A 24,769-nucleotide genomic window follows, 5' to 3' on the forward strand; every position below is an offset into this window, starting at 1 on the left:
AGCTGGTAGCCCTGCCGACTAACGTTATGTGCTCTTGATTTTTTCAGAGCCAGATTCCAGTTGCTTAGCTTGGCAAAATTATAATTACATACCTATTTATGTCAGGATTGTGTACGTTTGTTGTTTTTCTTTTTTTTTTCTTTCAGTTAAAAAACTGCAAACCTGGGGGTGTAATGTGCTCAAAAGAACCCATCTTAGTTCCTGCTCCCAAGGCTGTCTGTCTCATCAGCATTCACCTTTGTCCGCCTTCCTAACATCTAGGTAGACAAGAATAGAAGGGTGTAGGGCTGCAGCAGAGAAGAGGAAAACCAGATCAGAGGGGGAAGCATCTGAGAGGCAGAGACTGAAGAGGGAAGAGAAACTGACTTGCAGTGAAGGAAGAGATTAGAACTGAGGTCAATAGGAAACCAAGGCAAGCTGAACAAAACATTTGGGTGTGGTGAGACAAGATGCATCGGTTATGGCTAGCATAATAGGTTGGGAACTGTTGGAGCTGGGAGAAGCTGGGATTGGGGAGGTATGTGAAAGTCAATTCATCACTTGGGCTAGTAGAAATAGGGTGATAATAAGGTTGATTAATCTATTTGGATATTTGAGAAAGGAAGTTGTCAAAGAAGTACACCAAGAATATTTTTTTTTTCTGTAGAAAACTATTCTATCCTAGTGGATGTCTTAGATGGCTTAGTGTGCAGCTGCCTATAACTGCTTTAATTCCATTAAGTCAAGTAATACTAATCTATGCGAAGATTCATAGGTTATCTTTGCAGGACCATATATGTATCTAAAAATCTGGGAAGATGTTGAGTTTTTCTCATTTGCACTTTTTTTTTTTTTAACGAGGAAATCTGCATTGAAGTTCAGTTTGCAAAGTCAGTCCAAGTTGTGAAACACCAGATACCATGAACTTCCCACCTGTGGGAGTTGGATGTCAAAGTTCTAAGTCAAAAAAATGTTTAATTTCTCTCCCAATGAGCTGTCCTTATTCCTCTTTTCCTGTGAACATTTTTACATTTTTGACCTTTTCGTACAGATTTCAAGCAACGATTTCTTTTCATCTTAAGGAAAACCAATCACAGGAAGAAAAAAAAAAGTATATTCTAGATAGCACTAACACATATCAATTAGGTCTTTTGTTTCTTTGAATATAAAAACTTCCAAGTGCTTTTCCAGGAACAGTATGTAAGGATGAGGAGGAAGAAGTTGGTTCGTGTGTTTCTTAGATCTCCAGTGTAACTCTTTCAGTATGTTTCTGCATACTCCCAACTTTACCCAATATGAGTCCTCTCACTGACTTCTATTAGCTGTCCCTTTGCTACGGACAGGCTACCCGGCTCGTCCCTTACACACTTGCTTAGCCTTTGTCCAGCAAGCTGCAGTCTGCTTGCACCGCATCTTCACAAGTCTCCGTGCAGCCAGCATTTGCCAGTTCCCTTGACAAATCGTGATCTGAGGGAGGGGTATCCTGTGTTTTTCCTCCCGCATCTTTCATAGAGCACAGGACTAGGAGGGAATACAAAAGGTCATTCATCCTCCTTGTCTTGGCAGGGCTGAAGCCATTCGTAACAGATGTTTCTTCAGCCTCTCTCCGCAGCCCTTTAGAGGGGGACATTCCACTACTTCCTGAAGCAGTTGATCCAAGCTCTCAACCAGCCTCACTTCTGGAGAAGCTGATTTAGCCTCAATTTGCTACGATTTCAACTTGTTTGCACTCTCATCCGCAGCAAATGTACCAAAAATATGTTTTATTCTCCTCTTCATACATCTGCCAACTATTTTCATGCCTCTCCAAGTTTTTGCAATATTTCATTGCAGATGGCATTTACAAGACCTCTAATAATTTTTCTTTGCAGACCTCTACTTCAGTACATATGTAAACTAATTGGGTGACATGATTTATTTTAATGGCAGTTACTTATATCATAATCTTATAGGTGCTTACACATTTTATTTTTCACAGTGTCATAGGGAGGGATTGAAGATGCTCTGACTCCCCTTCTCTTGTGTTCTCTTCCCACTTTTTTCGCACTTCTCCCCTCCCCCCTCACAAATTTATCTTTGTTTTAAAGAGATGATGTGAATGCAAGTACTTCAGAGTATTTTATGTAGAGAACTACAGGCTAACTGAGAAGCGTTTTTCAACTCCAGGAAGGTTCTAGAAAGGTGTAGACACTAATGGAGTGAGTAGGCATTAATGACCTACAACATGTATTTACTGACAATGCTCCTGACACTGTTGACACTGTTAGGAATTATCCTAGACTATTAAAAATATACCCGATGACTAAACACTACTGCTAGATTTCGTAAGGTACTTTTCCAAATATTGCAGTGTACCCAGGGGTCTGACCGTGGGTCCTTGGGGGTGGGTGACAGCTTGGTGCAAGCACGCGCAGACCGGGATGCCACCAGCTTCCAGGCTCGCTGGGCATGGGCAGAAGCTGGCTGCTGTTCATGGCAGCCTCTGCCAGGTGCACCACTCCTAACCAAACCTCTGGAGAAAATGGCACAGGAAAGCCAAAAACACAGGCTTAGCAAAGGAGTTAAGCTACAGTAACTCGAACCCTTTCATTTAGAACTGTGGCGGCAGGACTTTTTAAGAAGACAGGCTTCTAAAATAATCCATTACAGAAAGCACCATCAGTTCAAATAAAAATAAAACCAGAATGACACAACTGAATCTTTTTTCATCTTTCTAAGTTGTCTCTTCTTACCAACTATTTGCTGAGTTGCACTGACAGCATAAAGAGATAATCCACAACATTTTTACAGTTTCTTGTATGACATCCCACAGTCAAAGACAATTAGAGAAATAAGTTAGTTAGATTTTTTTTTACCATATCTGAGAAATGCTGCTTTTTTGTTTTACTGCCTTTACATTTTTACTAAAATTACTGATGTAACTTCTCTCTCTAAAATAAAATTAATACTCTGCCTCTAGTTTATTGCTGTGATCTACCCGTCTTAGATTGGTACCAGCTGCAGCTTTTGGGCGCTCGTGTCTCATCTGCAAAATCCTAGAAAGAGGTAGCCACGTCCATGCAATGGGATGAGGTTAATGTCCAGCCTGCCCAGTAGTCATTTTCCCTGTATGGCTAAAGCCAGGGAATTTCTTTTTTTATGCCGCATCTCTTTCTTGACACTTGTGCACAGATATCTCCTGTACAGAAACTAGGTTGTAAATGAGGATAGAATAACCATGCGCGTGTCCTCCTAGCCTGACTTGGAGGGACGTGACTGATGCTTGTACCGGCTATGGCCTTTGCACCGCTACATCTCCTTTGCTTGACACTTTGCCATTATTAGAATTTAATGGTCAGTCCTAAGTGTTCAAAAATAGGGGGGCCCTTTTTTATTACTTTTTTTTTTTCTTTTTCTTTGTTTTTCTGTATTTTTCACTTTAACTAATTGAGACAGATTTACTCCCGGTTTTCACAGACCACTACTCAGTGTTTGTTTTCTCATGTTCAAAACTGTAAAATATAAATGTGGCAACAGAGTTCTCCCTTTCCCAAGGAATTGTACAAGCTCAAGATCTTTTCTTACTCCCTATAACACATGAAGGATTTCAGTGATTTAATAGGTATTTTCTTTCTTTGCTAGGTGAGACAGCTGATGATCAAAACAGAGAGTCAAAGGACAAAACTTCGTTTCCAGAGACCAGACCGACCTACAGTCAACCTTCACAGGTAGGGGATTATCTCTTTACTCATGCATGCTGAAACTTTGATAGCAGATCATTTAAGAAGTATGAATGTCCTGCAGGAGAAGGTCTCAATACATTCACATCCTCTGCAGACTAAGTGCCTACTCAGCCTTTCTTGCCATCTATCATAGAAGAAGCATTACTAGTAATTAGATGACAACACTGTTAAGGCCACCGATATTGATTTGAAAAAGAAAGAGTAAGAAGGGAAGGCTGGGCTGTGTGCTGTTGCTGTTTATCTCATTTTTATACTTGAGATTTGCAAGCATGGAACTGTAGCTGGAGTGTTAATGAATTGCATACAAGTATTAGTGTAGTGAGCAGTGATGGAAAATGTCAAACGTTTACATAAGTTATTTATTTCCCCAGTTACTGTTATACGTTACATGTTGTAAATGTGTGAGTATAATAGACTGTCTTTATTGTGTATTTGTTTTCTGTTTCAGTACTGTGTGGCTGTAAATCTGGACTTCTTTTTCTTCATCTGGTTTATTTAATATTTAATCTGTGTATGCCAAAGAGGGCTTTCCGGAAGATTTTTGCATATGGTGTACACGTATTTTTCTTCTCCACCTCCTCTGAAAATGTTTTTGCAATGAGTATGAGCCTGTTTTCCATTGCTGTATAGTCCTAGATATGTGCAAGATAACTATAAAACATTTTGTTTGTATTTTTATGCTTTTGAGGATCCTTTTTCTTTTTTTTTCCGTAACCCATTCTTTATCTCTCTCTTTCTCATTTCTAACCTTGTAACTAACTCTGTCTCTCTCTCTTCTCAATGACATTGTAATATATATTATTGCTAAGTCCCTTGATATATCAGAGGTGTGTGCGTTGATGTTGCTCGTCTAAGAATGCTCAATGTGTGTGGGGGTGTGTTTTACAGTTCCATTTTTTAATTATAAATTAAAAACTGGGCCTGATACAGAAATCTTTCATTCATCAAAACTTTAGTCTGATTTCTCTGTCTATGCACATCTGAGCAAGGTGTTTTGCCACTGAAGTCGTGCAATTTTGAGGCACTAAAATGCATTGGTATTGTTGTTACTGCACAGATATGGTTTCCCTTAATGTGGTGTTGCTAGGTATGGTGAACTGCTGGTTATTATAGCATCCATGGTTTGTTCACTTCTGTGGGGATTCAGAAAAACAGGAACTTGTATAATATTACGGATTTTAAGCGTTTATGAGTTAGAGAAAAGAAACAAATTTCAAAATAAAATATCAGATATTACCATGAAAATATGTATTTATTTTAATCTTTATATTGAAGGACTTGTATGTCACAAGAATGTTTGTACAAATTTACAACATCAACTTAATTAAGATATATTTTAATTCCAGTCTCTGGATTTGGGTGTTTGGACTTCACATTTACTCAAAGGAGTTCTCAGTTTCTCAAATTAAATTTAGTAACTGAGGATCATCAAATGAAATGGATAATCTGGGATATTAGGAAAGCAATATTTCCATTTGCAGTAATGAGTATGATTTTATAAATTTGTGGCAGAAATCTACCAATTTAGCAAAACTGGAAAAACATTGTATTACCTACTCAATATGTCGTTGAGACATAGAACATTAATTGAAATAATAAACTTGTTAGCATTAGAACAAAAATACTTCATAAACACAGTGCACTATGTTAAAAGATATTTGTTCAACTGCAAAGTAGTACCAGATATTTGTCGTGCATAGTTGAAAGAAAAGTGTTTAGTTCTTCAACTGAATCTTTCAGTGTCTGGAAACTTGCTTTTGTTTTTAAATATTATCTATTTGACATCTTAATAGATGTCGACTTTGTGGAACATGAACAAGTGCTTTTAGAAATGTGATTTAAAAAAGAATAAAGTAATACTTTGCTCATGGGTCACTTCCTTAGTCAAACGGGAAATGAAGCTGAGGTTGATTTTTGAACAAAATGTTTTCTGGAGTATTTTTTGTAACTGTCATCATCTTTGGAATTTCCCACTTACTTAGATACTACTGGAGTTGTTTTCTGTACAATTATTGAATTCTCCAATACATATTTCTGTATAATATTGCTTACTTCATGTAAACTACTGCAGAAAGAAAAGATTGTAACAAGACCATCTTGCTGCAGCTAGAAACATTTAACAGAACCTCCCATAAGAATTGCAGTACCAGCAGTCTGCACTGTTTTACGAGGTTTTCGCATTGCATGTAGTGCTGTCAGAGGAACTGCAGATATTTAGAAACTTGTTGGAGGGAAGGTGTTCTCAGCTTTAGTCTGAAAGCTTATCCTTCTGCTGCACGGGGTGGGAGCAAAAGCTCCTGCCTTGAACAGTCCCATGTGGAGCATCCTCTCCATCGCCAGCGAGTAGACAGAGGCTTGGGAGGGTCATCTCCTGATGCCAGGTTTGTCCTAGGGAGACTGGTCGTCCTGCAGGGTAATGAGTGCTCTGGGCCTAATCAAGCATGTACGATCCCACTGAAGTTGCTTCAGGCTCATGAACTAAAAGTTAGACGTGCATTTAAGTGCTTTTCTGGACGGGGGCCAAAATGCTTAGCACTCTGCAGGACCGAGAAATTAGTCTCTTTGTGACTATGAAATGCAAAGCTAATTTTAACAGTGCAACACCATCATAATAGAAACAGATAATATGGTCTTATTTTTTTTCATGCTTGTGGGTTTTCCATTATTATAGTACAATTTCCAGATAATTCAATCTTTATCTGCTTTCATTGGGAATTTAAGCTTATAGAAAGTAACCAAATGGAAAGGTTAGTTTTGATATATGAAGAGTGCTGGAAACTCCAGTAATGTGGTGGGGTTATTTTTGATAATGAGCTATTCCATTGGTAAAGCAAATTAGCACAACCATATTTTTTTGTCCTACTGTGAAAGCAATTATGTAGCATATCTATTAGGAGACATAAAAAATATTTTTGACAGATGGTATGGCTGTGAATTAGGATTTATGTAGATTATTGTACGTCTGGTGTCCAGGGCACCTGGGATTATTAAATTGATGCAAGAAAGAAAAAAAAAATAATCTGATAATAGCTGCAGTGTTTTGCATCTCCATACTGTCACCTTAAGAAGCAGCTCGTGTTTATTTGATATTGCACTTCTTGATAATCTGACATGCGCTCTTTAGCCAACAGATGTCAGCAGATTTAATGGGTGGAAACTGTACCAGTAAGTGTATTAAAATAAACTACCAAAAATGAGAGCCACATTTAGATTGTAAATTAAGATTTTCCTCTTACTGTGTGTTGGCTTTTGGTTTTCTTTATAGTCTTATTTCTCCCTCAAATACTTAATTGCGATTGCCTTCTATCTAAGGAGCTTGTTATATGTTTTCTAGGGCAAGAGAGAATCCTCCAAGGGACTGCTTAACCCATAATTATCTAATTTATATGTTGCTGTTATAGCCACTCTTAATTATATACCTTGCTGTTATACTTATCATTGTAGGACATAGCTTTTGTTATGAATTGCAGTTGTTGTGTTATAGTTCTTGTGACCTTTCTGTGCATAATTTGGTACTACAAACTGAGAAGTAGCAGATAGAATGGCCATGTTTACTGACCTAAATTTAAAACTATCTATGGCTTTCTCCATATAGATACTACTGTGCACTATTTTGGCTGAGTATTCAAATTAATTAGAAAAAATATTTTTATACCAGAAGGTGAGGAAAATATTCTCATTAAATTGATCCTTTTTAAAACTCTGCTGTTTAAGAATTTTGAATAGATGTAGATAACAACTTCTTTCACATTTGTTTTGGGGCAATACTGTTCAATTGGGAAGACAGAAATACTATAAGATATAAAATATCAAGGAAAAGATCATGCAAGTTGTGAGTGCATAGTATAAAAGTGAAAAAAAAAGAAGAGTTTGTTACTTTTAATCTTCTACGGAAATTAGTAAGTAGTGCTGAAGCTGATAGACTTTTAAGATCTCCTTTTGGGCAGATCACCTGGCAATCATCTGATATAATTCCAGTACATGAATAATGCTAACGCTGCCTTGTTGTCTTTTTAAATATATATATATATATGTATGTATGTATATGAATATTAATTAATCAGTTCTTCCAGACGTGTTATTGTCCAATGTTTGCTAAAGCTTGGCTGTCATGAATATTTTTACAAGTTACCAGAAAAAGAGATGCCAACTCTTAGGTTATGGTTCAGAAGGTTCCAGATTTAAAAATTCAAGAAGGGTGCTCTGGGCTAGATTTGCTGCATCATTTCAAATTCCCTACTTTTGCTTTAGAGTAGGTGGCTGATATTTCAAAATTATCGGCCAACGTTTGTAATTAGTTTGCTCCATTTTGACAAATGTTAATGTTTATAGAAAATGTAACAGCTTAGATTAGCAGATTAGGGTTTTTTGTTTCGTTTCTTTTTCTTTTCTTTCTGTATTTTTTAAAGCCCTCTTAAGCTAGGATTCTAGTTGTGGCCTGGTTAGATTAACTGCTTGTCATATGTCATATTAACTACAAGTACTTCTTCACCTATAAAGCCCTTAAAGCATGTTGCTCCATATTTTCTCTCTTCTTAATTGGGTATGTAAGCAGTAATCACTTAATGAAATTATCCACTCTTAGAAGGGACTGGAATAAGACTGTCTGCATCAGGTCATCAAGCACGTACTTTTCTCTGAATGCTGGTACCTTCAGAAGAAGGTCTTATGTTTCATTCAACTGTTACGTAGGATTATAAGCTATAGGAAGTGATGTTTTTATGTTACTTTTAAAGAAGGATGAATAGTTCTCAGTATTGGTGGTTGCAGTGGACACCTTCTTTCTTAGCTCCCTGCCTCCTTTGCATGTAGCTGGCAGTTCTTTGGGGGACCTGCATTTACCGCACAGACTGAGAGTGCCTACAAAGCAGAGCTGCCATATGATAAGAAGGTTGCGGTATATGGTTGTGACCTTACTGAGAAAGAAGGTAAATAGCCCAGTCAGCTAAAAGTCAGCAATTACATAGTAATAGGTATTTACTTCATAGAGCTTAATTACATCGTAACGTTCATATTGCTACCTGTTTGATAATTGCTCAAAATACCTAAGAGGTCTTAGGAAGACCAAGGAAGATCTCCCAAGTTTGCTGACCCGTGGACTTCTTCCTGCCCTCCACAGTTGGGCACCTTGGGGTTTGCGGGTGTGTACATATATTATGTATACATACATGCACGTGTAAAATTTAAGCAACGTGATCATCCATAAGAAAGTCTGCTTATACACGTCACAAAGGATAAGTTACTGTGGCCTTACAAAAAATACTGTATGAACTCTGATTCAGGTGATCTATCGACCTAGAGTCAACCAGTAAGACCTGAGCATGTCTTATAAGAGTACCACCTTGTAGGTTGTTTTTTCAATTCTGAAGTGAATAGTTAGACTCATTATCTGTGTAACGTGATATACAGTTGGGGTTACTTCAGATACTTAGCAATCATAGTAACACCAAGAATGCTATGTCAATGGTCTTTTTTTTTAAGGGAAGTATTACATTTTTAGACATAGGGAACTGGAGTGGGAATGGAGAGATGTGAATTAATGTGTTTGCCACCAGCTTCCTCTCTGAATTCATCAAAAACAGTTCATTTTCAAAAAAGTAATGCAGCTTTCTTACAAAGCATTTTCTTACAGCAGTTTGCAAGTTAACTGCTACTTGTAACATCATCCCTTTGTTTAACTTATGTTAAGATTTCATTATGACAAGAACTGAGGATGCTTAACATTCTTTTAAGGGGCTTGAATGTCCTGCCTGGTTAGCAAATGCTTGTAAGCAGAAGCCAAGCACCAACACGGGCATTTGGGACATCCCTGCCTCCCACCGCCGTGCTTGGGGAGCTGAGAGCCACTGCTGTGATGGGTCTGTACCACTGGGGAGGTTTGCACAACGCCAGACAAAACCACCTCCTGCAGAGAAAAAGTGGCCCACAAGCATGATATATTTTCATTGTTTACTGCCTACAGATAGCAAAGAAGTTATTATTTCCCATGTAGAAGTTACAAAATAGCAAAATTGGCCTGATTGGCAGCCTCTGCAGTTTGAGAGCTAGGCTTTAGTAGAGGCACGTGTACTCCAAATAATGACCAAGGCACGTGTATCCAGAAGCACAATTCGCATATCTCGCTATTTAGTTTGCGCAGAGACTCGCTATATGCTTAATGAAATTGCGTGCTTATTCTGTTACACTGGCTGGTTATTTGTAGTAGGAGACGCTCAAATTAGGTGCCCAGATGTTCCCACTCACATTTTTTAGCCTTTGTCTAATTTTGGAATCTTCTGACTAAGTTAATCCCCAGATAAAACTACTGATTATCCTGTATCTCTTGCCCAAACACATGCGGTTGGACTAAAAGCCAGTAATGCTGGTTCACTTTGCTGCTGTCAACGCATTGATCGGTCAGTCATCCTGCCTCTGGGAGTAACCCTTCTGGGCTTTCAAAATATTAAAATTGATCTAAAATACAATGTAGATCATACATCATTTGATGAGACAGCATGCTAATATAGCCTGATGGTACAGTGATATTTACAACATGATGCATTAGTGTAAAATGGTGGCTAAAAGACCGTGGTGTAGGGCAGCTTATTAATAATTACTCTAAACACCACGTAAGGAAAGTAACAGTGTTCTTAGGTTAGTTTCACTGCCACTGTCGGGAGAAAACAAAACAAACAAACAAAAAAAATAAACAGCAGTGGCCAGTCCATTTTAATGGAAAGGAAAAAATCACACAAAAATGCCTCGTTTCAGTCCAAAATGCAAGATTGGTAAGACAGGAATATGTTTTTCTGTACATAAGTGTGATTTGATGATTTTATTGATTAATTCTTCATAATGTGCTACTGCTTTAATTTCTATCTTTAAAAAAAATCCCCCAAAACCTCACCACTTCTCAGCTGCATCAGATTTTTAAAAGACTGTGCATTGGGTAGCACACAGTCAAATTTTGTTCTAAAGTACTTTTTAAAAATGCATCAAGATAAAATGGGTTTGTTTGCACATTTTTTTGTTTCCACATTGTTACAAATTTTAAGAATACTTTTCTAGTGTTGCAATGCAAATAGATCTACTTGCTATAGGAACAAGTCTATTTTAAACATTAAGAAATTACATTTCTTCCTTTTCATTATGGTTCAATTGTCTTCCTTCCACAGAAAACCAGGAGGCTAAAAGAGGCCTACATAATCGAAAGAGATGGCCAATATCTGTTTCTTTTTGTTTTATTTATTTATTTATTTGGTCCTTTTCTGCTTTGGGAGTCATCTTGCTTTTATTCCTGTGTCTCAAAAGCCTAAGCAGTAGGTGCTGAGGACAACTCGGTCTGTCATTACCGTTCGTAGATCGAAGCTTGACAGACTCTGGCTCCTGGTAAACTCTTTGCTGATGGTGCTCTTGATGAGTGCTCCAGCTACACACTGTGTCTGGAGGAACTTGGAGTCAAATATCTAGCCTTCCTTCCTCTTATTTCTCACTTGAATCTCTGTGGGGAGAGCAGGTAGAATGTTGCATTAGGCAACTTGCCTAATTCACTATTTCAGACTTAGAATATTTTTAATTTTGAGATAGAACATAGTGCTACTCTTGCCACACGCTTGGGTTTATATATATGCAGCAGGAAAAAAAAAACTCAGAACAAAGCACTTAGTGCAGTGACTTTTATTCACACATCTGCCTGAGGATCCATTTGTGTTCTTCAAGACTGAGAAGAGGGATTTCTGGAAAGATCTCGGGGTTCAGTTGCCAAACAAAACTTTGCGAAGGACTGCGAAAACATTGTTTGCAGTTATCACTGGAGAAAAGCTTCACCTGGGTTCAGACTAGTAAATCTTTTCTATGATCACTCTTATCAATTAGCACTTTCAGAAAACCAAAAGACCAAATCCAAGATAATTTCCTTTTTCTTTCCTCTTGTTGTAGATGGAAGTTACCCATCTGTCTTTTTCCTCTCACTGATACTTACATTCTAGGGAGACATTTCATGGATGTCTTCGCTACTGTGACAACTCAAGGGGAGATTTACTTTTCTTGTCAAACAGTAACATCATTTTAACTTCACATTTAGGCAGCTTTTCCCACTTGGTCCTATTTGCTGAAAAAATTACTGATTTCTTTTGTGAAACTGTGTTGGCTAAATATTTTCCTACTAGGCTCTTATTTTCAATTGACTTTTCTAGGTTCTTTTCTGAAGTTCACAGCTTTCTTTCCCATTCAAGTCCTCGAATTTTCATACATCTAGTAGAATAACAAGAACGCAGTATTATCCTCTTTTTTAGAGGTTTTGCTCCATGGCCATCTACCATCTCAGAGAAAGTGTCATCTTTCTCCTGTCACAGTAGGTTACTGTTTTGGAGCTTCTACAATAGCAAGGGTTGGGAACGAGGTAAAGACGTGGAAGCAGGGACTCAGTTTGTCTGAGCTCCTCCTGTTCAGGATGGCACGTGCCCAAAAGGTCTTATGGTTTTATTTATTTTTTTTTGCCTGGAGCAGTATAGAGAAACTCAAATCTTGTCACTACAAGTGACCTAGAGATAACTACGGTGACTAAATGTAGCTGCTAAATTAAAACAGATTATTTAAATAGTGTTTACTTAAATATGCGATTAACGTTTTATGAGAAATTCATTCCTTAGTATGTTCTCTGGCTATATCAAAAAGTTAAAATATAAACAGTGCTCCTGATTTCAGCCCAATTAAAAGAGTATTTTCTAGGGGGATAAGTAACATTGTCATTGTCCACGTACAAAGAATTCATTCATGGCTCAAAGCTGCTTCAATAGATAACTGAATTTTAGGAGTGAATATCAAAGGTTTGTATTCCAGCAGAAATGAAGGTAGCAGCAAAATAAATGTGAGTATTTTGTGCTTTGGGATGACGCTGAAGTTGCAGAAGAAATCCATTATCAGCATTTATCAGACTTCTCTGATCATTTTGCAGTATGTTGCCTTGTCCTTCACCTCTGCCTTGTGGCTGAGGAATGCACTGCTGGATGGCCGGAATTTTCAGTTGCAGTTCTTCTGGCTGGTAGTTTACTCACTGTAGCCATCGTCATGAACTTTTCAATCTTTAAGCATACATGCTGCAGCAAAAAGTATAACAATCTGGCCTAGTTAGCAACGTTTCCTGGCACTGGCACGAGCACAACGTGTTGAATATTGTTCATGTTGCTTATTATACTGTATGAGGTCTTAGCTATGAATAGCTTGCATAGCGCTTCAAAGGAACAGAGGAACTAGATAAACTGTTCCTTACTGAACCCACATCTCTCTGTCTCTTCTAAGATAATTCTTATCACGGTATTCACGTTGTAAAGGGGAAAGTTGTCCAAAATTCACGTATTAGGACTGTGCCCTGTGTTCAAGGGCCTGCAGAGGGGTGCAGGAAGGCAGCAGGAAAGGGAACCCTGCTGCTGAGGGTGTGTGAAGGCTGATATGCATCTTACATTTTCACATTCAAAAGTGCTGGAATTGGTTGGGATTGAAGTGAAGATAAGGAAGGGAATAAAGTTTTGATTCCAATGCAAATGTAATTATTCAAAAATTATTTTTAGCATAAAAACATTTTGCTGTAGAAGGATCCCATGACACAGTATTGTCCTCAGACAGAAGTGAGTTCTGACATCTTAAATTGGTGACAAAATCATTTGTGTGCTGGAATATCCCTGGCTCCAGGAAAGGAGAAAACAAGAAAATGAATTCTATTATAGAAAAAAAAAAAAAAAAAGAAATTTGGGCACTAAAAAAAAAAAAAAAGAAAAGAAGCTGGGGCCCTACCTCACCTACATAGGGCAGAAACTAGGGTTATATGGTTTTTTTTTTTCATCTTTTATTTCAAACCTCTCATCATGATCAGCATGAAGATCAGGCTTTCTTTTCGATGTGGTATTTTTCAATGCTGAGTGACAAAGCTCCAAATCTGTGGCAGGCTCAGAGCAGTATCACCTCTTACTCAGATCAGTTACTATTTTTGGATCTTTGAGGTTCTGCGTTTTGGCTTGTACAATTTGGTGTCATTTTCATTGTATGGAGATCTAGGTGTATTCATTGTAAAAGTTATATAGTCCAAATTCATGTGCCAAAAATATTTTAGTTATGGTGGGAAATTAAGTCCTATTTTTAATTAAGATTTAGAATTATTTTCTGCCTTTTTATTATTTTTGCTTTCTGTTAGTTCTACAGTTTTTCCTCATGTTGCATCCCTGTTCACAATTATGTAATTTCTTGTTCTAGATGCCCACATTTGAGATGTTATGATTTTCTGTCTTTAAACAATTAATGAATAAAACAGTTAAGTAAGATAAATGGTATTAGGAATAAATGTGTAGAAATAGGACTTAGAAATAAAAATATCATTATACAATCTCAGTTATATGAAGTTCAATATCTTAGCTAAATTTATCACCAAACACCCTCCAAGTATTTCATGTGTCAAATCATTATTATAGGGGTTTGAGTAAAACAGAAGCTTAATCTTATTTCAGTTGGAGTTTGTAAAATTGTTAACTAAGAAAAACAATGTTTTTCTTCTAGCATTAATAAGGGGATAGATGCTTTAGACACTAGATATGCAGTCTTTTGTGTTACTTAATACTTTTCAGGGTGGAATTGCATTTTACAAGTGTTAACAGGCATCTCTAGTATTTACTAGGATAATTAACACACTTTAACCACGCAACTATTCAAAGTATCACAAGTTCAAATGGCAACTTTGCAGTGCTTCCCCTCTATAGTGATTAACAGTTTTAGCTGTTTGAGGGGGCAAGGAACATGTATTAAATACAGACAGCTCATTCTGCATTTAGAATATCAAATTGTTCCTGCATGACTGAAAAAGCTAGTTCTGAACAATTATACTTTTCTAATTGCTTTAAGGCCAATAAAATGTAGAAATGCATATCATTGCTAATACAAAAGCGTGGTTTAGCAGAGGTTCCCCTATTGCTGTCAGTGTGCCAGGATACTCTGTGGGGAGATTTTCTATAATAATAATAATAATAAAAAATGTAGGATGTCAGAGGTACTTTTTACTGTTTCTTTAGAATTTTATTTAAGATCTCAGGAACATTAACCTGACCTTGATTCTGTCCTAGTCTAGGAAACAGCTGAAGAGCATGCTTTAAAGAGGATATATAACTAAAATATATGTCATAAATCAGTAAAAAAAATATACTTAAAAGCTTATTTTAGAACCTGGTTCTGTGTTATTCTGAGCAGTAATATTGATAAATGGAGAAAAAAATATGCTGTGTACTAAGACATGACATTTGTGCAGGTAGCAGGAGCTCTTTAAGAAAGACAGATCGGTGCTGTATTACAGACTATGAGTCATGAAAAGTTGGGAAATGAGAGCCCAAAGCAAACAGGAAAGCTGATTTCCATTGACAGCCATTGTTGCTCTAAAAGCCTCTCCAAGGACTCGATCTTAGCCAGGAGCTTTCAGCGTGCAAGTCGTCCCCGTTGGAACCAATGACAACACCGATCTGAGGCTAGGATTACGATTACATTCGCTGCATTTCTCTTCAGAAAGAAATACACTGACCAGAAGCCATTACCGTACTGCAGCCAGCCACTGCAAGGTCTCCTGCACTTTTTCTTCCACCTACTATTGTAGTTCCAGAGCAGAAACAAATTTCTTCTGGAGTCCCTGGAGGGGATGCTGAGTAAACTTTCAATTGAGCCTCGAAAGAATAGCAGCTCCCAACATTCACGTGAAGTTTTCTGAGCCTTTTCAGTGGCTTCTGTACTTTACTAGTCTGGGTAAATTCTGTAAAGATGTAGGCCATGTACTTATTGGTGTATATTGGGTATGGGTTTTTATGTTTGTTTGTTTGTTTCTTCTGTTTCTGTTGTTTTGGTTTGTTTCTTTGTGATATTTAGAAAGTCTCATGTCATGTACACTTTCCCTCCCCTCCAGCAAGGTTTTACTGATCCTTTTCTCCTAGCTTGAACTTCTGAATACAACATGCTAAACATTCAGTGAGCCTTGCAAGTAGTTTTTCTTTTCCCATCTGTTCCTCTTTTCAAATAAGAAAAGTAATGGCAAAGATCATTATCATCAGTGGTGATGCTCACTCTGGAATTCCTACAAATTTTCTAAAAAGGCCCAGTGAATATCTTAAAAGCATCAATTGAAACACAATTGGAAGAAGAATCCACTGAGACAATTTCCATTTCTAGATACATCAGAAATAACTGCATAATGCTACCTACGTTGTAAGACACATTATGACACACTATGGGCTCTAATACCGCAAAATTGCCTGAATTAAAGATAATATTTCTGTATCAACATCAGTGTTGTAGGTCCCTGTCTTTGGCATAGGTATGATATTGTGGGGATATTGAACATACTGCTTGTTTCTTAAGGCTGGCTTTTTAAGGAAAATTGATCTGCTTCTCAGAAAAAAAAAAAAAAAAGCCTCTTTTACAGAAAGTACACATTTCTTGAGATAAATCACTTTTTGGTAGAAAACCTTGTTCAATAATTTGGATGATAATAATGCTGGCACTGATCTTTGATTCTTCTTCAGAGCACTGTAAATCCAGCTTCCCAGTACATTGTAAACTGCATTTTTTCTTCCTTATGAGGCTCTTGGCAGACTTTGCGGTTAGCACACATAGATGCAGCGAATTAGATGTTTTTAAAGGCATCTGAGGAATATAAAATATAAAGATATAAGAGCGTAAGAGGAGGAATTTACTTTAGATGATAATTTTATACTTTGTTGGTTTCGAAATAACATATAACACCCTTGCTGCCACAATTAGTAGCCAGTAGCCAGCTACAGCTACCATCTATGTTTCCATACTCTTTCTTTCATCCCTCTTCATTTGGGTTCCAAGCCAAGAACGAAGAAAACACCTTGCTTGTTTGAATTAAATCTGAGTACCATACCTTCTGTAATTGTAACTGATTTTTTTAACTCCCCAATGCTTGGAGAAACGTAAATTGTTTGGTGATATTCTAAGTGCATTCAATTAATATTTCTCATAGCAGGATTGTGTGTCATAGCGTTTGGCAGTGCTTTGTTTAGCTAATGTCCAGAGAATATGCTCTGAATAGATTGTGTTCTGGATAAATAAGTTAGACGTTTAAGTAGAAAGCAGTGTGACTAATGTGAGATATCAAATTCTCTAGGACTTGCAGTTCTATATGTGCCTGAGGAATGCGTGCATGAGAACATAAGCCATTTCATAACCTTGGCTTTGATTGCATAACGCAGCTTTCTGCTGGTGTTTGCACTGTAACCAGCTTGGCTGATTTAGCCCTGATGGGTGATGGATGTTCTCTACTGGGGTGTCCAGTTCTTCCTTCCAGTACCACGGACACCATAACAACCTGCTGGTCAGGTTGGCCCCATCAAGCTCTTTTCACTGATGTGGGTTCTCCAGCATATGAGTGAAATACGTCTCGGCCCTTGTATAGGATGCCTTTATGATTAGGAGGCCTACAAATACATCTAGCTTGGTAAGGTCTTGCACGTGAGGCTATTATCTGAATATCATTTTAAGAGTGTTCAGAAACAATTCCTCATAGCAAAGGCCAACAAGTGACTGCAATGACTGCACTGGACAAAACTGTAAAAATACTTTGTGCAACCTGAATTTTTCAGGACAGGAACTTTTTGTCTTTGTATGTAGATAGCTGGCAGATAATGGGCACTGCCATAATGGACATGAAACTGTGTACCAGGTAAAAAGATGGGGTCCACAATATTCAAGGATTTAAACTGCAAATGTGACAATTTTTCCAGCTGTCCATCCTCAATGCTGGGCATTGCTTATACTGTCTAGCGCGGCCTCCATCTCTGTACCCTGGAGCAGTTGTTCTTGCTTTTGGAAGGGGACAAAGTGCCCGAAGAGTCAGCTTTGCAGCACACTTTAATGCTGCCCCTTGCATTTTTAAGCCCTGCTTATCTGAAGAGCATGGGAGCAGTGAGGTATGACCAGGTTGACTTTGGCCAGGGTTTTTCTACCACACATGGGTTTTGCACACTGCATTGAACAGCCATCCTCCCCAGGTTTTTTCACGTTGCATAATTTGCAGGGAAGTCAGTCCAATAAAGAAGTAACATGAGATGTGACTTTCTATAAATGAAAAAGTGAATGTGAGCATTTTAAGATAATTTTTAAAAAATAGCTTTTTTTCTTGGGAGAGTTAGTAGTGGTTTATGCATGGAACTGAAATAGGAAATATTGAGTTCTTTTCTCATTTCTGATGTAAGCTCATGATATTGGACCCAAGACCTTCTCATGAGGGGATGGGTGGACTGAGACCCAAGGACTATTGGATCAGAGATCAGATTATGGCATTTGTTATAATGACCAGACGCTTTTTTTCATTGTTTCTGGCCTGTCTGCACTATGTTCTTCCCATACCTTTTAGTCTTTGTTTATTATATTGTTTTGATTATTTAAATAGTATCAGCATCTACAGACTATTAAGAACTTCACAACCTTATATAGAGATTGAGTATGGTAAAATGACATTTAAAAATAAAATATTTCTGACGTAATTCGTCCTTCCTTCCTTTGAAACATGGAGTGGGACTGAGAATAAGGACAGCTGGTTCTTGCCCTGTCTCTGTCAATACACAGTATCTGCTGTGTGCAGAAAGGGTTTCATTTCTGAGGCTGCCCGTTTGGCACCCTTCTAACAACTGTAAGGTTCCTGGGAGAAAAAAGAAGATCCAAGATGCTTTGTGCTGTCTCCCTTTTTTTTTTTTTTTTTTCCCTCTTTGAAGTTACTTTTGCCACATGATGGTCTAATTTGCATTGTAAATTGTGTTCATCCAGCTTGAGGGACAATTAAGATAGAAACAGGTGTTCTTAAATGTATAATTTGCCAAACAAAATAAACATTGCATTGTAGGGATTTCTGATTATCATCCGAGCTATGGGAATAGGACAGCAAGTGAGAGATCATTTTTCCCTGGAATGTGGGAGTGGGGGAGGCAGGAGGTCCTTTGAAGATTTTGTTTAATTGAGTCCTAGATGTAACCTTTTCTTGTTTTTCATTTTGGGCTTTCTAGCTCTGCTCTCCTCTTCACAATACAGGACTGATGACATACAAGCAAATACCAGCACCTCAGTAAAAGCTCCGCCAGTTCTTTCTTTCAGGAGGGAATATAACAAATTTGTGCATAGTAGACTTTACAGGAAAGCTTTGAAATATACAGCATCTACAAGTTTAAGTACATATTTGAAGTGTGCTGTTTCTTGTTTAGTTTTGTTTTTCCAGATAAACATCATTAACATAAATATATGTTCTGTGTGTTTGGTAGTGTTCTTAGCAAACCTTCATGTCTATATCAGAAATATCTTCTTGAATTTGTTCTGATGCACACCTTGAGCCTATTCGGCCATGACAAGAAGGAAGGCTTCCCTGTAAGTGTTGCTAATTGATTAGCAACTACAGAGGCTAAGATCTCCTTTAAAGTGAGAGCTGCAGGTCTTCAACTTGGAGATAACTGTGCTGATCAGAAGAGACAAATGGAAGAGGTTTTAGGGTTTTTCCTGAACTTACAGACTATGGTGCTATTGCTTGTGGTGGTTTTTTTTTATTATTATTATTTTATTTATTTCTCAGAGCTTGGAAAGCTGCCATAGGAGAGCTATGCAGGCTGTCTTTCTAACTTCTCTGTTAGCTTTCCTATGTTCCTTACCCTCTAAAGGTACCAGAATCAGCAAGGAAAGCTAAAAGAAATCTTTATCAACTCTTGCCTTTACTGTTGCATGTTGCTTTCTGAAGTGCTGTTAGGTACTCATAAGAATAAAGAAGAGAAGAAAGGAAAGCTGAGGGATATGAAAGAAAGACCTGTAAACTGGAACTGGAGAAATTATGTAGTACAGACACGTCAGCATTACAGAGGCTCAGAGGCAGGGTGCAGAATATTGTTAAAACAGGAGAAACCCAGCCATGTGTCTTATTTATCTCCAGAAGGCTCTGAAGTGGCCTGGATGAATAGGCAAAGATGAGACTACTCTGTCCTTTCTGATACCTATTAAATAAAGTAGTTTTGTAGCAATTAGCCAGAAGGTGATCTGAAAGAGAGGAGAAGAATCAAATAGGATGTATACTGGGAAGCAAGTCGCAGCAGCTCGGTAGGAAGCTGCTTTCATTATTTGCCTGCTATGGAGCTCTTTTGCTCCTCTTCTGTATCGGGTGATAATCTGGCAGTCATTCCTTATATTAAAACTTCTTAACCTTAGGGAATTTTACATTAATATGCTGTGTCATACTGGTAATGGATCTTGGGAAGCTTAGCTTAAGCTTTGGATATCCAGTCATTGTGACTATCAACAAAACCTTCCAAATCTGGTCCGCTTCAGGGCGTGGAGCACCACTAACCCCTTCTGTCCCTACAGCGCATGGAGCAGTGGGCTTCTTCCGCTCAGCAAAGACAAGTGTTTGGCTTGGATGGGCAAGATGGTCTATCTGTTTAACTGTTAACACTTTAATAGAAGGTTTAATGTTTGTTTATCTGTTCTACTAGGTGAGATTGTGGATTGTGTAAGGAATGACTAGTTCTTAGTTGCACGCAAGTCAGCTCCAGCCCTTCCTTTACGAAGCAGATGGAGCGCCCTTTACATGGCTAAATGCTTAGGTTATGTACTCTTCAAGCTAGAAAACAAAGAGCCCCACCACCGCCACCTCACCACCCAAAACTCTCCTTCTGCCAGACAGCCAGGGCCTCGGATTGTCTGTACCAACCACGGTCTGTAACGTTCAGCGCTAGCACAGGTCAGATCTGGAGAAGCACAACTCACCTTCGGATCGTGACACAATTTAGGAGGAAAGCAACCTCCATACAACTAAACCTGTTTAACTCTTACAATCAGCTGAACATCAGATTAGCAAATTTAAAGCTTTTGGTGCTTTCCCTTCCCTAATAACAGTGTAAGCTTTGTGTAAGTGTAAGCTTTGGATTTTTCTGGATGTGTGGGTTGAAAGGAGTAAGTCAGGACTGCAATCAGAAATTCATGTACAATGTTTTTAGCTCTGACGTGACTTGTTAAGCACTTCTGAACAAGTCAAATTTAAATATTTGCGTGTGTGCTTATATGTAATAAGTCCCTATGGCAATCATCTTACTCTTTGAGACAATTGGTTTAAACAGCACTTTGCTGCTATGAATAGTAAAGGAAGTCAGATTTGCTTTCAGAGGCGGAGTAGTAAATAGTTTTTTCTTTGTTTTTAAAATGGTAGAACTTTTAGGATAGACACTTAATAAGGTCATTTTGGTAAGCCAATATCAAAGCGTGTAAAACTGTAGGGTCCAACATCCTATCTGATGGCATTTTCCATAAATTATATTGATTTATTCTGTATGGCAGAGCTTTTTATTTCATTGTTTGTTTTGGTTTAGGGGGTTTGTTTGTTTGTTTGTTTTAGTTTTGTTAACTGGGCTTTTCTAATAATCTATAAAGCACATATTTGTCAACGCATAAATTGACATATTACAGACCTCACCGGCTAGCGAAACAACTCTGCTTCAAATTGGAAATCAGTATCAGCAATACTTGGAAAGAATTAGGCTAGGAGGATTTTGTTGTTGTTGTTTTAATAATCAGAGTCCTACATTTGTAGGACAACTTCTGAAAGGGGGTAAGGAGCAACAAAACTCTATATTTCAGAAGGTTTTTCATCAGTTTAAGAAAGAAATTATATGGAGTAATTTTCCCTAAACAAGACTAGACTTGATGACAAAAAGTCCCATCAGCCTTTGTTTTCTTAAATGCAGAATAACATTAGATAGAGAAATTACACTAAACCATTCAAGAAATAAAATGTTGTTTTCAGCCTTATTTAAAATCAACATAACCCAAAGTCTCATATCAATATGCATTAGGATTTGCTAATTCAGATCTACCTGAACTAAACTCTGTGACTATTTTTTTAAATTATTATTGTTATTCATTAATAGGTCATGATGGTTCTAAGTAAAAAGCCTTAGCTGCCTGGTCTGTAGTGTCTAAGTTATTGTTCTTCTGTTCTCTTCAGACAAATACTGGGCACCGATCGCAGTTGACGGTATCAAGTGCAGAGATGGGAAATGGAAGGAGTCAAAATTTGGAAAGCAGCCCTTTCATGTCAGATCTTCTGAGTGACGTACCCTTTGCCCTAGCACCACATGTGTTAGCAGTACAGGGCACCCGTAATGACGTTCCTGACCGATTGCTCACCTATGACATCAATGACAATTTATCAAGATTTTGGTATGACTTTACACTTGAAAATTCAGTGCTTTGTGATCTGTAATGTTTTCTTGATCTTTTCTGTATGTGTCAAGTCTTAATATGAAGATAAAAACTTGTTTTAAACATCTTGATATTTTGGGGGCCTACCACTGGATATGAGATCCATTGGATCCAAAGGATTGTTATTCGGTACTACGTTATATTCTTTAGCTTTAAGTGAACTGTAACTTGCTATGTTAGGTATTCTGTTTATCTCCAAAGAAATCAAGTAAAGCTGTTTCAGCCCGGGCTGGCTGTTGGTATCTACTTCCCGTAGGTAGGCTGTAGGCGCAAACATTTCATAACTTTAAGATGAAGTCTATGCACATCTGCACTGTTTTGTTATTTCACTCTGATACTAAGCACATATATCCTGTTCTACACGTTCCTTTAAGATCACCTTTGATTTTCTGCAGATAGGAGCCAGTATTAACGTTACAGCAATGCTTCTTTGTTCTACTGGACAGAGAGCTTCCCAGCCAAAAACTTTTAAAACCCAGACTTAATTCTGGCTACTGAAATAGTTAGGAGTACTTCACCCAGTCAATTAAACTTACTGATTTGAAAGTGACAACCAGTTGCCGCGCTGTCTTCCCTGTAGATGGTATTTGTGGCCTCCCCATTTTGTGCCGCTCCTGTTCCCTGGAGAAGTCCTCTTGGGCTGCCTGTTGGCTGCTGTTTGTTCTCACTGCCACATGTGTTCCTGATTTATACACGGATCAGCTTTTCCATTTTAACCTCTTTGCCCCCTAAAGAAGGAAATCTCAGGACACGTACTTTTAATGGTCACACCCTTCTTTTTTTAATTTGTGTGCCAGAGATACAGATGGCAATGTTTAACAACAGGAAAACATTACATTGTTCCTTATCCAGCTAAATTAGATGGTTAAGTACCTAAACATGCTTTCTCACAAACCACCATGTCCCCTGCTCACCACCTTCGGTTTTTTCCAACTAAAACAAGAGTTGCTGTTGTAACATCACAATTTGCGTGAATAACAATCTGTGTAGCTCGAAAGATTACACTGTTTTTCTCTCTTGGGGTAGAATATTTGCATTGTGCCAAATGCTAGTAGATATTTTCATATATTTTCTATGCTCTGTGATAGCTTAATATATGCAGATTTTCAGACTTGTGTCCTCTTGTGTTAGAGATAAAAACAATAAATGATGGAGAAATTACATTGTGAATGTCTTAGGCTGTTAAATATATTTTTTTTTCCAGATTTTTTTTAATGTATGTATTTAAGTAAATTTGTTAGCATATTTTTGACAATTTATGTTCATAAATGTTTTGAAGTAATTGTTTCAGGGAAAGTATCTGTGCTGCACTCTCAATAAAAATGTGTTAAATAATGTGTGAGAGTTTAACTTGTCTTGACCTGTGTTGTTCTCTATAGCTGTGACCATTCAGGCTTTATAGGAGCTTGAGCTTGCTTTAATTTGGAATTTATTTTTTTTTCAGTGCCATTTAAAAATCAGGGTCCTTTTGAACAAGTATATCACAGCTTTATCTGATGTTTTCTGTATACTGTGCTGGTGACCTGCAATAGTTTGTTGGTGTCCATGACACTGTTCTGAGAATAGCACTGCTGTGAGCTAGGAAGTGCTCAGACTTCTTAGAAGGATGAAGTATTTTTACAAAGCTGCTTTGTACTGTTTTGTGTGCTGAGTTTTCTAGTTAACAAGTACCTGAAGCATTAACTTTAATTTCCATGTTTGTTTTATATTTAACCTTTAAAAATTAACCATTCTGCAAATAGCTTGTTTCCATTCAAGCTGTTCATTTCAAGTCTGAAATGTTTCCCTGGCTCTAGAAGCAGAACTGCATGACACTGCTGGAAAGCCAACAAACTCACAATACTTGTTCTTTCCTTCTTAGCTGATATAGCATGTAACTTTCTGGCATTCATTTTTTATTAATCTTAGATAATTCATCTAAAATAATTATATCTTGTCAAAATCATGCTCTGTTACATTCACAAGCCAATATCCCGTCCTTTCAAAATAAAAGAAAGTGCAAAGGAGGGTGGGGAGGAGGCTTTATTCACCCATGATGAGAAATATGGGCGGCAGGTTAAACATTTGGCCTGCATCCTTAGCCATGTTCCATAAAGGGTAAAATTTACACATCGCAAGAGTACTCATAATGAGCAGGGTTACCGGGAATGTGTCTCCTCGCTGCCCTCTCTCCAGCAAGGGTTGGGGCTCAGATCTCTCCCTTGCTTGACATCATCCATAAAAAGTGGCTTGAAGCCTAATGGTATCCAGACAGCAAAGGTGAAGTTCTTCCCACTGGGAAAAGAAAAAATACACTTAAACTGTTATAAATTAGTAAGATTTATGGATATTACTATTTGCCCACTAATAACGTGAAGATGGCACAAAATCTTCATAAAATGAAAAATTTCAAACAGTCTTAATTCATATAAAAATATGTGGCACTTGTGTATGGTGTAGTTAGCATTGTATGCTAGGTGATTATTACATAGAAAAAAAATGCCTCTGTCACTGTGAGCAAACACTGAATGGTTCTGTATAATGGCCTTCAAACATTTCACCAATTATTTAATTGGTCAAAATAATTAAATAATATAAAATTATTATAATCAATACTCAGATCAAAATACTAAAACGCCCTAGCATTCCTTTCTGTATGTTCTATATATAAAAATGAGAACTTGAACAGAACTGTTTGCTTTGTGTTATGAATACACATGTGAATTGTTTAGACAGACCTGAAAGATACTTCATAGCTGGTATCAGCAACATCAAGGCAAATTGTCAGCTCCAGAACTAATAATGAAAGGCTGAGGTGTGATCCTGTGCTA

The 24,769-nt window shown here is 37.6% G+C and overlaps 1 protein-coding gene across 4 annotated transcripts in view; it reads left to right on the forward strand.

Moving 5' to 3' along the window:
• The window catches only part of UMAD1 (UBAP1-MVB12-associated (UMA) domain containing 1), an 89,359-nt gene extending 66,050 nt beyond the window's left edge, over nucleotides 1–23,309 (forward strand). For 2 of the 4 annotated variants that reach the window (XM_048075432.2, XM_066991754.1), the window contains exons 3-4: nucleotides 3,601–3,686; nucleotides 21,703–23,309. In XM_048075432.2, the coding sequence (XP_047931389.1) occupies nucleotides 3,601–3,686; nucleotides 21,703–21,960 (344 nt within the window). In that variant the 3' untranslated portion in view covers nucleotides 21,961–23,309. Of the gene's footprint in view, nucleotides 1–3,600; nucleotides 3,687–4,149 lie in introns of all 4 variants that reach the window. The other 2 variants (XM_048075430.2, XM_013183440.3) reach the window with 2 other exon arrangements.
• Nucleotides 23,310–24,769: the final 1,460 nt, after the last annotated feature.

The sequence above is a fragment of the Anser cygnoides genome, chromosome 2 (genome assembly GCF_040182565.1).
Source record: "Anser cygnoides isolate HZ-2024a breed goose chromosome 2, Taihu_goose_T2T_genome, whole genome shotgun sequence".
In the NCBI taxonomy this organism is placed as follows: Eukaryota; Metazoa; Chordata; class Aves; order Anseriformes; family Anatidae; genus Anser; species Anser cygnoides.